The sequence below is a fragment of the Rana temporaria genome, chromosome 1 (genome assembly GCF_905171775.1).
Source record: "Rana temporaria chromosome 1, aRanTem1.1, whole genome shotgun sequence".
NCBI lineage: Eukaryota > Metazoa > Chordata > Amphibia > Anura > Ranidae > Rana > Rana temporaria.
In genome coordinates, this window is record NC_053489.1 from 378,301,058 (window position 1) to 378,317,142 (window position 16,085).

At 42.3% G+C, this 16,085-nt stretch overlaps 1 protein-coding gene across 1 annotated transcript; it reads left to right on the forward strand.

The window, feature by feature from the left end:
- The first annotated feature begins 4,276 nt into the window (after window positions 1–4,276).
- On the forward strand, window positions 4,277–15,087 carry LOC120929125. The gene is made up of 2 exons (XM_040340363.1): window positions 4,277–5,172; window positions 14,932–15,087. The coding sequence occupies exons 1-2, from the start codon at window positions 4,303–4,305 to the stop codon at window positions 15,085–15,087; spliced, it is 1,026 nt and encodes a 341-aa protein (XP_040196297.1). The 5' UTR covers window positions 4,277–4,302.
- The last annotated feature ends 998 nt before the right edge of the window (window positions 15,088–16,085 follow it).

Below are 16,085 nucleotides of genomic sequence, written 5' to 3' on the forward strand. Positions count from 1 at the left end.
ATACTTAAAGTGAAAAAATCACTGTTACACTTACTGGCAAAAAGCAAGATTTTTAAGCACAGAGGACTGCCAGATAGCCTCGTCTTGTGTAGTACAAGAGAGGAGATGTATCCAATCCCACAGTCTTAAGAAAAAAACACAGAGGGCAAATGAGTTATTGTATCAGAGATATGAAAAAAGAGAAAAGAAAAAGAAATTAATTTATCATTAAAAAGTCATATATATTTAAGGTATGAGAATATATCACACCAATACCACTAGGGGTTGCTGGTTAGCCAGGCACAGGAGACAGAGCAAAAGTATATGCAGAGAGTACTTAAGATAGCCAGTGGGTTATTGGCCAGTAATAGAGAAGAGTAAAGAAAAAAACGGGGAGGGGGAGGGGAAAAAGAAAGAAACAATAAAATCTCCAAATGAACGGCTGAGTGTCATAAAGTGTCAGCTGCTAGATGGCCACAAGATGGCCAAGCAGAGATAAAACATCCCCTATCAAGGAAAAACAACAAGGACATCCAAAGTAACATTTTAATTATCAACAACGGTATATACAAATTTATACAACATATATGCAGACACAGTTGGTCAATATTTATACATCTATATTTGTAAATGTCTCATAAAATTTGTATATTCTGACACAGAAGACTAATCTACCTCTACAGGGGAACAGCTAGAAAGTAATGTAGAATAAAAGAACAGAAGGGAAAGAAAGGAAAAAGAGAAAGAAAAAGGGGGGAAAGGGAAAAAGGGGGATGTTAGAATAAACAGAGGAGCAAGGGAAGTTTATTAAGGGGCACATAGGGCAAACAGATGATACGCAACTGGTCAGCTTCAAAATCCAACATTAACAAAGCACCCTCCATACATCAGCAACAATTTCCAGTTGGTACATCAAAATCAAGGAACATAAGGGAAGGGAAAACAGGGGAAAGAGAAAATATAAAATCAGCTAACATATATCAGGAAATGAATCACAGAAATGACTTGAAACTTATGTACTCATTGAGTCCCGGGTATCGGGTGGCATTCAAAGATTGAATCCACTTAGTTTCCAATTGTAGAAGTATACGGTCAATGCCACCGCCTCTTGCATGTTCAGGGACATGCTCAAGTGCGGTGAACTTGATCATTTCGAGCGCAAAATTGTGCTCTTTGCCCTCGTGTCGACCTATGGCAGTGGTCATAAGTCGCCTACGTAGTGGGTCAACATGGTCCTTAATACGTATGTAAAACGGTCTTTTTGTTTTTCCGACATAAAAACAACCGCACAAACATTTGGCCAAGTACACCCTATGGCGAATAGAGCGTGTCCCACCATTAGGGAGGGGGGTGCTTGTGCCACTCAAAATAAATTCACATATGTTACATTTGTTGCAGGGAAAGGTTCCAAATTGAGATTTGCTTTTATTGCCAGGGAGGTTATAATGACTATGGACCAATTGGTCTCTCAAAGAGGGGGCACGGCGGTACGTAATGTCTGGTCTCTTTTGGATGTATTTAACTACAGTTCCGTCGGCTAGGAGTAGTGGCCAAAATTGTTCTAAAATACCTCTGAATTGGGAATAATGTTGGGAGTACTGTGTAATGACACAAGTAGGTTGCATAGTGTCCTTTGTTTTGGTGGAAAAAATAAGTTCCTGACGATTATGTTGAGCAGCTCTCTTATAGGCCTTCTTAAGAATTTTACGGCTATACCCTCTGTCCCTAAGGCGATGGTATAGATTTTTAGCGGCTATTTCGTAATCAGTTGTTTGTGCACAGTTCCTTTTGAGTCGTATGTACTGACTGTAGGGTATGCTATTGATAAGGGAATGGGGATGGCCACTTGAGGCGTGTAAGATGGTGTTGCCAGGTGAGGGTTTTCGATAAAGAGAAGAATAAATACAGCCATCTGCATCAACGTAAATTTTAAGATCCAAAAAATTGATACTTTCTTGACTACATTCCATTGTAAATTTTAAATTATATAAGTTGTCTGCTAAGACTTTCATAAATTCTTCGAGTTCATCTTTAGTACCTGACCATAATACCAAGATGTCGTCGATGTACCTGTACCATGCGATGGCATGGGACACGTACATCGAAAGATCATCTCTGGAAAAAAGTTCCTTCTCCCACCCCCCCAGGTACAGGTTGGCATACGATGGGGCACATTTTGTCCCCATCGCAACCCCCTGCACCTGGAGGTAGTGGGAGAGTCCAAACAAAAAAACATTACGTGTCAAAATAAATTTCAGGAGATCCAAGATGAAACAGTTATACGGTTGAGCCAGAGTGCCCCTATCTTTCAGGATATTGCCAATAACTTCAATCCCTTTGTCATGAGGAATAGCATTATATAGGCTTTCGACATCTATGGCTACTAGCCATGTGCCCCCACCACCCCCCCCTCCATCTGGGCTGTGTGTCCCCATGATCGCTTGGTCCTGGACACCTCAGTCAGAATGTACCCAATGTTGTCTTTTGCTGCCTCTTTGAGGCGTCCTTGGCTTGGCCGTATGGACACACAAGGGCTTCTTTTGAATGCCCATTGTTTGCAGCGACGCTGTTGCTGTGTGTCAGCTGACGAACCTCCTCCTCCTGCCCTCCCCCTGTGCATCGCACTGCTCCTGGTTAACATCACCAGGGATTTAGATCCCCGCCCATCTATCCTTGTCAGGGTTGATGACCCGTGGGATCATGGGAGTTGTAGGCAATGTGGAGATCCCGGCCACCCGGCGCATGCGCCGTCTGCGTTAGTTGTCCGCGCACGCCCGATGACGTCAGACGCTCGGGCTTGCGGGGGGGGTTTATAAGGAGCCAGCTTATTCCACCACTCTGCTGCTTCCTATTGCGCTTCTGATGCTCTGCGACCACATACAGGTGATGACCCCTTGTCTCCAGACAGCTTGTTCAACTTGCTTGCTGTTCTTATCTTTCTTTACTCTTCTCTATTACTGGCCAATAACCCACTGGCTATCTTAAGTACTCTCTGCATATACTTTTGCTCTGTCTCCTGTGCCTGGCTAACCAGCAACCCCTAGTGGTATTGGTGTGATATATTCTCATACCTTAAATATATATGACTTTTTAATGATAAATTAATTTCTTTTTCTTTTCTCTTTTTTCATATCTCTGATACAATAACTCATTTGCCCTCTGTGTTTTTTTCTTAAGACTGTGGGATTGGATACATCTCCTCTCTTGTACTACACAAGACGAGGCTATCTGGCAGTCCTCTGTGCTTAAAAATCTTGCTTTTTGCCAGTAAGTGTAACAGTGATTTTTTCACTTTAAGTATTTCTTTTTCTTTCATGATTGGAACATTATGCTCAATAGGTGTGTTGTGTTCCCTACAGTTTGGTCCCTTTCCTCCCCTATGGTCCAGCCTATGCCCTTACGCAGCACGGACACATCGGGTGAAGGCATTCGTTTTTCCCCCCTTCGGGGGCTGATCTGTTCCTGGGGTCCAGGTCATCGTGCAGATTTGGTGTCAGTTTCTACTTTTTCCGGGCTGTCAGGTTAGAGTGCATCCCCCTCAAGGAAATACAACATGTGTAATGTAAATATATTTAATGGAAATTATGATATATGAATTCCTTATATGTTGTTTTCTATTTTTCTGTTCAGAGCTGGCTTTATAAATTCTGGTCGCTTGTGGAACCCCTGAGGAAGCCGGTCACGGCGAAATATATTGGGTCCAACAACATCTTTAAATTGACCAGTAGCTCAATATTGGGGAATTCCAGCAACCCAAATCAGACACTCTGGCAATTTGTTTTTAAATGATGTATTTTGTAATGTACAAAAACCGATTTTTGAGGTTTTAAATAAATTGTTATAAAATTTAATTTTCTGACATTGTTTGTGTTTAAGCACCGTCAACATCCCATTCGCTCCATTATCCTTTTCTATTATACCAGGGATGAGGTGCGATTTTTGTATCTGTGCTTGATTGGATCATAATCTTCTTCCTTCAAAATTTTACTCCATGATGTTTAAATACATCACCTGATCCAATCAATCCTGAATCCATTGAAATGTGTTTATGCCTACTTTTTATTGATTTGTTGAAATTGTACTGCGACATTGACAACTTGATGTAATTAACATTAGCATCTAACTCAACCTCTTGTATCCCTCCCTTTTCCCCTTCCCTTCCTCGCTTCCCTCCCTTCCCTTCCCGTTGCCTTTGTTGTCCCCTTCCCCTTTTTTCATTTCCCTTGTTTTTTTGGGCAAACCCTTGGTCTATCCCTCATCCACCACTATACAGGGTTACCGTCCAACATGGCGGATTTTTGAGGTGCAGCCTGGGAAGATTTTATGTATAAAATTCAATCCAGCCAAAACTCAGCTGACATTACTGAACCAGAACTAGACAGAGCCTTTGTGAGATTACAGAGACTTTTAGAGAAAAAGGTCAGAGTATTTTGGCATAAACATTACTTTTCAAAATACTGTGAAAATCACATTACTCCTTGGGGTCTGCGAATACAAATATTCCCTAACCTCAAGAAAATTGATGATTCACTTAAAACTGAATGGGAAGACAACCTACAAACTTGCTCGTTCGGGATGATGCACATCCTCTGCAAGCAATATGAGGGTGAAATTACTGACCTTGATTTACAGATTAATACTTGGTATATTGATCTGATTCTAGCTGCTACTAGCCCTCTCTTCATACAACGTGAAAAGGAGCTAAAAGAACACTTGGAGGAATATACTGCTGACCTTATAAAGATTAAGGAAGGCAAATATATGCGAGACAAATCGGCATACGATAACAAGTATGCATACAAATGGACTCCATCTACATTTGCGAGACAACCAGCATATCAACCTACTCGAAATGTACCTCCTAATACCTCCAATATACCTAACATGTCTTCTGTCTCCTCTGCAGCATCCAGCCAATCAACGGTCTATCGGGATCTTTCACAGAACCAACTCCCTAAGAAACGTAAAAGCAACCGCAAATCCGCGTCATCGGATTCACTTTCTCGCACCGGATCTACTATTACGCGACAATTCACCACTAATTCGTCCACACTGGACAATATCAGGTCTTTTTCTCGACTACCACAGTCTGGCACACCGCAGGTGGCCTCCACCTCGTCAGCACTCCTCACTCGGGCTTTACCTATGGCTCCACCCTTTTCTCTTTCACCCACTACCACTCCCACGAGACGGGTAAGTGAACCTAACCTTGTGTCATTGTTTCCACAGAGCACTGCAAATCTTGATCCTAAAATCGCACCGAAACCCCCCCCCCCAGCATACCCCTCCCCACTCACCCCCCCCCCCTCCTCTCTTTGATTCTAAGTTTGGATATCTACACATTATATTGCTTTCTTCCTATACTTTATATTATTTTACTTTACTCTTCCTTCTCTCTTTCTTCTTATCACGGCTCTTAATCTCTCTTTCTCCCTTTCTCCCCTTGTTCTTCCGCTCCTATACCCATCCCTCCTCCCCCTCCCCTTGAGGAGTCTACAACCAGATTCAATCCCCTCACCCGCTACAGCCCACTCCATTTAGTACCGACAGCTGGCCAACTTCAACACCCAAATTATTAAAAGAGAGTGATTACGCAAAGTTGGTCAGCTCCTTATGAACTAGCCATCCCCTGCCTTCCTCCGCTGTTTACACCTACATAGAACTCGATAGGAGACATACACACGATTACCGTTGGAAGCGCAGATAATCATTAAACTAGTCATAAACTTTGCACGCATCCCATAACTTGTTAAGTATGTCGACAAATGCTGTACTTTTTTCTGTACTCCTGATTACATGCTGGTTCTGATTATCAATGCTGTAAAACCTACTGTTTTATTTCAGACTCCTTGTCCAAATGTAATGTAAGCCTTATTCTGTTCACCAATAAAATTTATTATGGAAAAAAAAAAAAAATCGCACCGATTTTTTTAGCCAAAACACTGGATCAACCCCCCACCCCTGCACCACTTATGATAGAATTGCGAAAATAGGTCCCTGCCCTGAATCGAATCTAGAAATTATTAATTTGTCATCCCTTTCCTTGAGTAAACATGAAACTGATGTCTTGAAATTGGGCTTGACCTTCTGCCCCTCTACGGGCGGAGACAAGTTCCAAATGATCAAAGATATAAATTTATTTGCACGCAAACTCCTGTTCAAGGTCATGTATGACAAACCCTTGGCCAATTCTGACTCACTGTCCTTTGAACAATTAAAATATGACGCAGACGAAATCCTAGCAATAGATAATCTGATGGAACTGTGGGAGGAAGGGCACACGGACGACGATGCCTGGGTACCCTCCTCGTCCCAAGGCATCCTTGTCCCTGAGGTCACTTTCCCCCAGCCCCAATCTTATAAACCTAAATCTTTAAGTTTTCCCTTACTGAACAAGAATGCCAGCATTTGGTCTTTTGTACAACAGACCACTAGAGAGATTGAGAAATTGGATTTATCCAGTGAAAAGTCTGAAGATAATTTGTCTCATGCTCAAAGACAGGAACTGAATAATCTTAAAGCAAATCACTTGATTACAATTAAGCCATCAGACAAAGGTGGGAACGTCGTGGTAATGAACACTGCTGATTATGAAACTATGTGTCTAAGGATATTGGCCAATAGGGAATGGTATCGTCCCATTTCACAGACAAATATCTCTGGATACAACAAGGAATATTATTCCTTGATTACTAATGCTTATCATAAAGGTCTAATTAACAAAGATACCTGGAACTACCTCAACGTTCAAGAACCTCGAATCCCCACAATGTATGCCCTTCCCAAGGTGCATAAGTCAATAACTAACCCGCCTGGCAGACCGATTGTGTCTGGCTGTATGGGCCTTACTGAAAATGCAAGTGCAATGGTGGATCACTATCTTCATCCCCATGTAACATCTTTAAATTCGTACATCAAAGATACAATCGACCTGCTGCAAACCATTGAAGGGATTTCTGTCCCCCCTGGCACATGGCTAGTAGCCATAGATGTCGAAAGCCTATATAATGCTATTCCTCATGACAAAGGGATTGAAGTTATTGGCAATATCCTGAAAGATAGGGGCACTCTGGCTCAACCGTATAACTGTTTCATCTTGGATCTCCTGAAATTTATTTTGACACGTAATGTTTTTTTGTTTGGACTCTCCCACTACCTCCAGGTGCAGGGGGTTGCGATGGGGACAAAATGTGCCCCATCGTATGCCAACCTGTACCTGGGGGGGTGGGAGAAGGAACTTTTTTCCAGAGATGATCTTTCGATGTACGTGTCCCATGCCATCGCATGGTACAGGTACATCGACGACATCTTTGTATTATGGTCAGGTACTAAAGATGAACTCGAAGAATTTATGAAAGTCTTAGCAGACAACTTATATAATTTAAAATTTACAATGGAATGTAGTCAAGAAAGTATCAATTTTTTGGATCTTAAAATTTACGTTGATGCAGATGGCTGTATTTATTCTTCTCTTTATCGAAAACCCTCACCTGGCAACACCATCTTACACGCCTCAAGTGGCCATCCCCATTCCCTTATCAATAGCATACCCTACAGTCAGTACATACGACTCAAAAGGAACTGTGCACAAACAACTGATTACGAAATAGCCGCTAAAAATCTATACCATCGCCTTAGGGACAGAGGGTATAGCCGTAAAATTCTTAAGAAGGCCTATAAGAGAGCTGCTCGACATAATCGTCAGGAACTTATTTTTTCCACCAAAACAAAGGACACTATGCAACCTACTCGTGTCATTACACAGTACTCCCAACATTATTCCCAATTCAGAGGTATTTTAGAACAATTTTGGCCACTACTCCTAGCCGACGGAACTGTAGTTAAATACATCCAAAAGAGACCAGACATTACGTACCGCCGTGCCCCCTCTTTGAGAGACCAATTGGTCCATAGTCATTATAACCTCCCTGGCAATAAAAGCAAATCTCAATTTGGAACCTTTCCCTGCAACAAATGTAACATATGTGAATTTATTTTGAGTGGCACAAGCACCACCCTCCCTAATGGTGGGACACGCTCTATTCGCCATAGGGATACCTGTCAAACCATCGGAGTGGTGTACTTGGCCAAATGTTTGTGCGGTTGTTTTTATGTCGGAAAAACAAAAAGACCGTTTTACATACGTATTAAGGACCATGTTGACCCACTACGTAGCCGACTTATGACCACTGCCATAGGTCGACACGTGGGCAAAGAGCACAATTTTGCGCTCGAAATGATCAAGTTCACCGCACTTGAGCATGTCCCTGAACATGCAAGAGGCGGTGGCATTGACTGTATACTTCTACAATTGGAAACTAAGTGGATTCAATCTTTGAATGCCACCCGATACCCGGGACTCAATGAGTACATAAGTTTCAAGTCATTTCTGTGATTCATTTCCTGATATATGTTAGCTGATTTTATATTTTCTCTTTCCCCTGTTTTCCCTTCCCTTATGTTCCTTGATTTTGATGTACCAACTGTAAATTGTTGTGAAAAAATGTAGCGCCAAAAATGAGTATATAAACTATTAAAAGAATATAAATAAAGTGAACAAGATAGTCAGATGATCGACATCACCGACTACTCTAGTCACAAAGTATGTAAACCTGTGAGGTGAATACAACCACATATATCAGAATTGACTCAGATGTATGGTAGTGCCAAAAAATAGTGTCAGTATATAAAATACCACAATCAAGAGTGGTATATAAGTTCAAAACACCTGTTCCTTCTCAGACAAACACTGAGATAAAATAAATGAAAAATGGTGAACAAAACTGAAATGTATAAACTAACGTGATGGTGTATAACCAAGAAGAGTAAATACACCTACAATATACAAATGACTGTAAAAGTCAGTGAGCATGACACCATAACAGTGTTTAAGGAAAAAAGTCTTTTGAAAGCACACATATGATCTTCAATTGTTGAAGTGGAGCCAAGATCTTCAAAACACATAGCACTCTTCACACAAGGGCATTCATAAAAGGGTAGGTACTCTTACCAGAAAAGATGGACCCTCAACCTCACCGTACGGTGGGAAGGTCGTAAGAGCTTGTACAGACTGACGTCTGGATCTGGGAGTCTTCCTTTCAGATGGTCAGAACCAAAGATAGCCTCAGGTGGTCTCGATTAGCCAAGATAGAGTGTTGTGACAAGGATCAGCTCTTCAGATATGCTCCAAACATCCCAATTGTTGTGCAAAGGAAAAAACATATAGAGGTGCTCCTCATAGTGTAAAAAAGTTTTTTATTGCACTCACATGGCAAATTTCAAAAGTAAAAATAGTGAAAAGGCTTGCAAAGCCACACTAAAGATAAAAAATGCAAACAGCAAGCTAAAAAATCAGGATAAAGAACCACAGCAAACTGAAAAATAGCAGCAAATACTCCCACCTTGGATAAGTATGAGAGAGTTTCCAATAAGTCAATATGTCAGCAGTGGAGTTGCAATAGAACTATCACCCTACCGGTTTCGTCTCTATAGGACTTCAACTGGGGTACTGACAGTCTATCAACTCCACTGCTATAAATACCTGTTCAACCCGATCCGTTACCGCCAACACCTGATCCTCCTCGTTGCAATGGCGTGCGTTTCATATACACAAAACAGATCCTCATTCTGCGTTGCAGAGACCGGAAGTGGTCATAAGTGGACGCCGATAGGACTAAGGGGATGTCAATCACCGTCCTTCAAGCAGATAGGAGAACGTTCCCATCTGCTTTAACCAATAGGTATCAGCATCCGCAAAAGCGCGATGACGTCAGAACGTCAGCGCTGTGTATCAGGATCGTTCACAGCCTATGTGGGGGTTTCCAGGTCTCTCCCCTCTCCACCAATGAGAATGGTACGGAGCTGGAGGCGTGTCAAAACCGTCAGCAGCACTCATCAACTTCCCCATGCTAAGAGAAGCGTTAAGCACGTCAGCGCTGCGCTTCAATATGCGTTCCAGGGAGTTATTTTTCAAACAGTGTCACCTGTAGACAATATATAGAATCATTCGTGTGCTAACGGAAGACATTAATTCCATAAGGGGGAAAAGATCATCCCAGGTCATCCCCACAAACTAGAAAGTGAAATGAAACCATAAATCAAAGATTTGTATAAGTATAGCGCCCTAGAGGTAGGAATTGGCTGTAACGGAGATGGATTGAACAATGGTTTTTGTTCAATCCATCTCCGTTACAGCCAATTCCTACCTCTAGGGCGCTATACTTATACAAATCTTTGATTTATGGTTTCATTTCACTTTCTAGTTTGTGGGGATGACCTGGGATGATCTTTTCCCCCTTATGGAATTAATGTCTTCCGTTAGCACACGAATGATTCTATATATTGTCTACAGGTGACACTGTTTGAAAAATAACTCCCTGGAACGCATATTGAAGCGCAGCGCTGACGTGCTTAACGCTTCTCTTAGCATGGGGAAGTTGATGAGTGCTGCTGACGGTTTTGACACGCCTCCAGCTCCGTACCATTCTCATTGGTGGAGAGGGGAGAGACCTGGAAACCCCCACATAGGCTGTGAACGATCCTGATACACAGCGCTGACGTTCTGACGTCATCGCGCTTTTGCGGATGCTGATACCTATTGGTTAAAGCAGATGGGAACGTTCTCCTATCTGCTTGAAGGACGGTGATTGACATCCCCTTAGTCCTATCGGCGTCCACTTATGACCACTTCCGGTCTCTGCAACGCAGAATGAGGATCTGTTTTGTGTATATGAAACGCACGCCATTGCAACGAGGAGGATCAGGTGTTGGCGGTAACGGATCGGGTTGAACAGGTATTTATAGCAGTGGAGTTGATAGACTGTCAGTACCCCAGTTGAAGTCCTATAGAGACGAAACCGGTAGGGTGATAGTTCTATTGCAACTCCACTGCTGACATATTGACTTATTGGAAACTCTCTCATACTTATCCAAGGTGGGAGTATTTGCTGCTATTTTTCAGTTTGCTGTGGTTCTTTATCCTGATTTTTTAGCTTGCTGTTTGCATTTTTTATCTTTAGTGTGGCTTTGCAAGCCTTTTCACTATTTTTACTTTTGAAATTTGCCATGTGAGTGCAATAAAAAACTTTTTTACACTATGAGGAGCACCTCTATATGTTTTTTCCTTTGCACAACAATTGGGATGTTTGGAGCATATCTGAAGAGCTGATCCTTGTCACAACACTCTATCTTGGCTAATCGAGACCACCTGAGGCTATCTTTGGTTCTGACCATCTGAAAGGAAGACTCCCAGATCCAGACGTCAGTCTGTACAAGCTCTTACGACCTTCCCACCGTACGGTGAGGTTGAGGGTCCATCTTTTCTGGTAAGAGTACCTACCCTTTTATGAATGCCCTTGTGTGAAGAGTGCTATGTGTTTTGAAGATCTTGGCTCCACTTCAACAATTGAAGATCATATGTGTGCTTTCAAAAGACTTTTTTCCTTAAACACTGTTATGGTGTCATGCTCACTGACTTTTACAGTCATTTGTATATTGTAGGTGTATTTACTCTTCTTGGTTATACACCATCACGTTAGTTTATACATTTCAGTTTTGTTCACCATTTTTCATTTATTTTATCTCAGTGTTTGTCTGAGAAGGAACAGGTGTTTTGAACTTATATACCACTCTTGATTGTGGTATTTTATATACTGACACTATTTTTTGGCACTACCATACATCTGAGTCAATTCTGATATATGTGGTTGTATTCACCTCACAGGTTTACATACTTTGTGACTAGAGTAGTCGGTGATGTCGATCATCTGACTATCTTGTTCACTTTATTTATATTCTTTTAATAGTTTATATACTCATTTTTGGCGCTACATTTTTTCACAATATTTTCACTTAGTATCCACTTTGGCATGTTGGCAGCCTGACCCACGACACTTAGTGGTTTGCGCAATATTATTTTATAACTGTAAATTGTTGCTGATGTATGGAGGGTGCTTTGTTAATGTTGGATTTTGAAGCTGACCAGTTGCGTATCATCTGTTTGCCCTATGTGCCCCTTAATAAACTTCCCTTGCTCCTCTGTTTATTCTAACATCCCCCTTTTTCCCTTTCCCCCTTTTTCTTTCTCTTTTTCCTTTCTTTCCCTTCTGTTCTTTTATTCTACATTACTTTCTAGCTGTTCCCCTGTAGAGGTAGATTAGTCTTCTGTGTCAGAATATACAAATTTTATGAGACATTTACAAATATAGATGTATAAATATTGAACAACTGTGTCTGCAAATATGTTGTATAAATTTGTATATACCGTTGTTGATAATTAAAATGTTACTTTGGATGTCCTTGTTGTTTTTCCTTGATAGGGGATGTTTTATCTCTGCTTGGCCATCTTGTGGCCATCTAGCAGCTGACACTTTATGACACTCAGCCGTTCATTTGGAGATTTTTTTGTTTCTTTCTTTTTCCCCTCCCCCTCCCCGTTTTTTTGCCCCCACCACCCCCCCCCTCCATCTGGGCTGTGTGTCCCCATGATCGCTTGGTCCTGGACACCTCAGTCAGAATGTACCCAATGTTGTCTTTTGCTGCCTCTTTGAGGCGTTCTTGGCTTGGCCGTATGGACACACAAGGGCTTCTTTTGAATGCCCATTGTTTGCAGCTGCCGAACCTCCTCCTCCTGCCCTCCCCCTGTGCATCGCACTGCTCCTGGTTAACATCACCAGGGATTTAGATCCCCGCCCATCTATCCTTGTCAGGGTTGATGACCCGTGGGATCATGGGAGTTGTAGGCAATGTGGAGATCCCGGCCACCCGGCGCATGCGCCGTCTGTGTTAGTTGTCCGCCCACGCCCGATGACGTCAGACGCTCGGGCTTGCGGGGGGGGTTTATAAGGAGCCAGCTTATTCCACCACTCTGCTGCTTCCTATTGCGCTTCTGATGCTCTGCGACCACATACAGGTGATGACCCCTTGTCTCCAGACAGCTTGTTCAACTTGCTTGCTGTTCTTATCTTTCTTTACTCTTCTCTATTACTGGCCAATAACCCACTGGCTATCTTAAGTACTCTCTGCATATACTTTTGCTCTGTCTCCTGTGCCTGGCTAACCAGCAACCCCTAGTGGTATTGGTGTGATATATTCTCATACCTTAAATATATATGACTTTTTAATGATAAATTAATTTCTTTTTCTTTTCTCTTTTTTCATATCTCTGATACAATAACTCATTTGCCCTCTGTGTTTTTTTCTTAAGACTGTGGGATTGGATACATCTCCTCTCTTGTACTACACAAGACGAGGCTATCTGGCAGTCCTCTGTGCTTAAAAATCTTGCTTTTTGCCAGTAAGTGTAACAGTGATTTTTTCACTTTAACCTCTTCCATACCGGGCAGTTATACACCCATCCATACCGGGCCTATTCTGGCACTTCTCTCCTACATGTACAAATCATAATTTTTTTGCTAGAAAATTACGCAGAACCCCCAAACATTATATATGTTTTTTTTAGCAGACACCCTAGGGAATAAAACGACGGTCATTGAAACCTTTTATCTTGCACGGTATTTGCGCAATAATTTTTCAAACGCCTTTTTTTGGGAAAAAAATTGTTTCATGAATTAAAAAAATTTAAAAACAGTAAAGTTAGCCCAATTTTTTTGTAAAATATGAAATATGATGTTACACCGAGTAAATAGATACCTAACATGTCACGCTTTAAAATTGCGCACACTCATGGAATGGCGCCAAACTTCGGTACTTAAAAATCTCCATAGGCAACGATTTGAAATTTTTTACAGGTTACCAGTTTAGATTTACAGAGGAGATCTAGTGCTAGAATTGTTGCTGGCACTCTAACGCACGTGGCGATACCTCACATATGTGGTTTAAACGGCGTTTACATATGTCGGCGGGACTTGCGTGTGCGTTCGCTTCTGCGCGCAAGCTACCGGGGACAGGGGCGTTAAAAAAATAAATTTTTATTTCTTTTTTTTTTTATATATATTTATTTCTTTTTTACACTTTTTTTTTAATTTTTTTTTTTTTTTTATCACTTTTATTCCTATTACAAGGAATGTAAACATCCCTTGTAATAGGAATGTGTGTGACAGGTACTCTTTATGGAGAGATGCGGGGTCAATAAGACCCCACATCTCTCCTCCAGGCTGGAAAGCATGAAATCGGTGAAAAAAAATTCACCGATCTCATGCTTGTGGTTGCTTAGCAGCCGCAATCGCGGCTTTGTTTACTTACGGGACCCGGGCGTGACGTCATCACATCGCGCCCGGGTCCTCCGACGGTCATAGAGATGACTGGTGACCATCTGGTCACCAGTCATCTCTATGCTTCCTGCGAGCGCCGGACGATTCGTTCTCCGGGCCCCCGATGGCACGGGAGAGCCCGGAGAAGCACCGGATGGCGGCGGGAGGGGGGGGATGTCCCCTCCCGCCGCCTGTAAGAACGATCTAGCGGCGGAACCGCCGCTATGATCGTTCTTACGTTGTGCAGAATCGCCGGCAGTTTAGAAGGATATCTGAATGATGCCTCTTAGCTGCAGGCATCATTCAGATATCCACCCGGAAAGCCCAGGACGTCATATGACGTCCACTCTGAACGGCAGAAGTTCTTTGTGGACGTCATTTTACTATGGGCCGGTAGGGAAGTGGTTAAGTATTTCTTTTTCTTTCATGATTGGAACATTATGCTCAATAGGTGTGTTGTGTTCCCTACAGTTTGGTCCCTTTCCTCCCCTATGGTCCAGCCTATGCCCTTACGCAGCACGGACACATCGGGTGAAGGCATTCGTTTTTCCCCCCTTCGGGGGCTGATCTGTTCCTGGGGTCCAGGTCATCGTGCAGATTTGGTGTCAGTTTCTACTTTTTCCTGGCTGTCAGATTAGAGTGCATCCCCCTCAAGGAAATACAACATGTGTAATGTAAATATATTTAATGGAAATTATGATATATGAATTCCTTATATGTTGTTTTCTATTTTTCTGTTCAGAGCTGGCTTTATAAATTCTGGTCGCTTGTGGAACCCCTGAGGAAGCCGGCCACGGCGAAATATATTGGGTCCAACAACATCTTTAAATCGACCAGTAGCTCAATATTGGGGAATTCCAGCAACCCAAATCAGACACTCTGGCAATTTTGTTTTTAAATGATGTATTTTGTAATGTACAAAAAACGATTTTTGAGGTTTTAAATAAATTGTTATAAAATTTAATTTTCTGACATTGTTTGTGTTTAAGCACCGTCAACATCCCATTCGCTCCATTATCCTTTTCTATTATACCAGGGATGAGGTGCGATTTTTGTATCTGTGCTTGATTGGATCATAATCTTCTTCCTTCAAAGGTTGCTATGGAGGGTTGCTATGGACTGGTTGCTATGGACTGTTGCTATGGACTGGTTGCTATGGATGGTTGCTATGGACAGTTGCTATGGACGGTTGCTATGGTCTGGTTGCTATGGTCTGGTTGCTATGGATTGGTTGCTATGTATTGGTCGCTATGGACTGGTTGCTATGGATTGGTTGCTATGGACGGTTTCTATGGACTGGTTGCTATTGACTGGTTGCTTTTGGCGGTTGCTATGGACTGGTTGCTATGGACTTGTTGCTATGGAGGGTTGCTATGGACTGTTTGCTATGGACTGTTTGCTATGGACTGGTTGTTATGGACGGTTGCTATGAACTGGTTGTTATAGGGGGTTGCTATGGACTGGTTGTTATGGACGGTTGCTATGGACGGTTGCTATGCTATGTTGCTATGGAGGGTTCCTATGGACTGGTTGCTATTGACTGGTTGCTATGGATGGTTGCTATGTATTGGTTGCTATGGACTGGTTGCTATGGATTGGTTGCTATGGACGGTTTCTATGGACTGGTTGCTATTGACTGGTTGCTATGGATGGTTGCTATGGACTGGTTGCGATGGACTTGTTGCAATGGAGGGTTGCTCTGGACCGGTTGCTATGGACTGTTTGCTATGGACTGGTTGTTATGGACAGTTGCTATAGAGGGTTGCTATGGACTGGTTGTTATGGACGGTTGCTATGGACTGGATGCTGAGGATATTTGCTATGGTCTGGATTGCTATGGACTGGTTAATATGGACTGGTTGCTATGGACGAGTTGCTATGGACTGGTTGCTATGG

Excerpts from the sequence above, each read along its gene's own strand:
- LOC120929125 (XM_040340363.1), top strand. The coding sequence starts at position 4,303 with ATGTATAAAATTCAATCCAGCCAAAACTCAGCTGACATTACTGAACCA. Across the intron at positions 5,173-14,931 it reads CTACCACTCCCACGAGACGG|AGCTGGCTTTATAAATTCTG; the intron begins GTAAGTGAACCT and ends TTTTCTGTTCAG.